We start from the raw sequence: 1588 nt of genomic DNA, 5'->3' as shown, positions 1-1588 counted from the left end.
TTTAGTTTAGTTAATAACTGACTGACAGACTAATGTAAACTAAACAGAGTGACGTTTTCAGTCCTGACTGGTACGTGTGTATTTATTCGATAGGTTTTATTACTGAATGATGTGCTGATATTCCTTATGAGCGGGATGGTGGTGTACGGGGCGTTTGAACGGTTACGGTTCTTAAAAATTTGGTGTTTTTTTGTGATTTCTGGTGAAAAGATGCCTTACATGGCTCTGGGTTGTAAAGGTCTCTTTCCTTTATGTAGTTATATTGGTTTAATATCGGTGTCTAACATTCCCGTGAACTGCTGCTTTGGTAACATGCTTAATGAAGACTGTGTTGAATGCGTGTTTCCCTGCCGTGTGTGTTGATCTAAAATGAAGTCGAGCGCTGAGGACGAGCCGACAGCGGGGCGCTGCACGCCGTCAGATCATCTCGAGCCTGAACTCGAGTCTGTGACAGATTCTGTGGGCGAGACGTTCAGACCGCCGATGTTTGGCTCTCGCGTTATTGTTTGAGTGGACATCTTTATTCTCTGAATGAACGAAGCAGCAGTTAAACTGCATCTCCACGTTTAAAGAGTTGAATTCAATCCTTTCACCTCTCTGCGTCTGTGCAGGGAGTTTCTTCCTCTGAGGATTTCTACGTCATCCGAAATGGTCGACTGTCTCAGCCTGATGATCCACTGCAGCCGGGTGCCATCTATCACCTGGAGCCCCGCCTCTGTGGAGGGAAAGGAGGTGTGTTCCAGGACATACACCGAACCAAAGTCTACAGCAGACATCAAGTCGTGACTTTGTGTCATCGTCTTCTTCTTTCTTCTTCTTCTTCTTCTTCTTCTTCTTCTTCTTCTTGTTTAACAGCGTGTGTGTGTGTGTTTCAGGGTTCGGCTCCATGCTGCGAGCGCTGGGCGCTCAGATCGAGAAGACGACGAACCGGGAGGCCTGCAGAGACCTGAGTGGCCGACGCCTCCGAGACGTCAACCACGAAAAAGAGTGAGAATCACAGAGCCGGCGTTACACCATTGTAACCACCTACACCTGCTCAGAGAACAACAACAGCAACAGTAATAACTATAACAACGACAATAACCAGAACAACAACTACAACAACTACTACTACTACTACTACTGCAACAGTAATAATTAGAACAATTAGAACAATATCTATAACAACAACTATAAGAATTATAACAACATCAACTAAAATAACTATAACAACAACAACAGCTATAATTAAAGCTGCAAGCAGCAATGAGCGGGCCCTCGCACCTCCATGCACGTCGGGGCTACTGACAGGACGCGATGTCTTTCTATGAAAGCAGAAAACTGGATGCAGCAGAGAATAAGTGTTTCCTCCATGAGCTACGCAGCTGGATTGCAGATTGGATCATCTACAACAGAGTTTTAATCAGCTTCCTTTTTTAGTGGCGAAACACCTAAATTCTAGGCCTCATAACGTCCACACTGTTAAACAAAGACGATACACGATTCGATTTTTATTGATCCAGTTGCTACGACATCAGTTTCAGTTATGTGTGTAGTCAGAAATACTTAGATAATTCATTTCAATACCTTAATTTATTGATTTATTTTT

General features: G+C 43.7%; 1 protein-coding gene across 1 annotated transcript; it reads left to right on the top strand.

Moving 5' to 3' along the window:
• Positions 1 to 369: 369 nt before the first annotated feature.
• On the top strand, positions 370 to 1579 carry sde2 (SDE2 telomere maintenance homolog (S. pombe)). Its single transcript, XM_042515488.1, has 3 exons — positions 370 to 504; positions 612 to 732; positions 876 to 1579. The coding sequence occupies exons 1-3, from the start codon at positions 370 to 372 to the stop codon at positions 989 to 991; spliced, it is 372 nt and encodes a 123-aa protein (XP_042371422.1). The 3' UTR covers positions 992 to 1579.
• The last annotated feature ends 9 nt before the right edge of the window (positions 1580 to 1588 follow it).

This window comes from Plectropomus leopardus, unplaced genomic scaffold, assembly GCF_008729295.1.
Source record: "Plectropomus leopardus isolate mb unplaced genomic scaffold, YSFRI_Pleo_2.0 unplaced_scaffold1962, whole genome shotgun sequence".
Classification (NCBI taxonomy): Eukaryota; Metazoa; Chordata; class Actinopteri; order Perciformes; family Serranidae; genus Plectropomus; species Plectropomus leopardus.
Note: the sequence above shows the minus strand (reverse complement) of the source record. Positions and strands in the feature narration are given on the sequence as shown.

Excerpts from the sequence above, each read along its gene's own strand:
- sde2 (XM_042515488.1), top strand. The coding sequence starts at position 370 with ATGAAGTCGAGCGCTGAGGACGAGCCGACAGCGGGGCGCTGCACGCCG. Across the intron at positions 505-611 it reads TGTTTGGCTCTCGCGTTATT|GGAGTTTCTTCCTCTGAGGA; the intron begins GTTTGAGTGGAC and ends GCGTCTGTGCAG. Across the intron at positions 733-875 it reads CCTCTGTGGAGGGAAAGGAG|GGTTCGGCTCCATGCTGCGA; the intron begins GTGTGTTCCAGG and ends TGTGTGTTTCAG.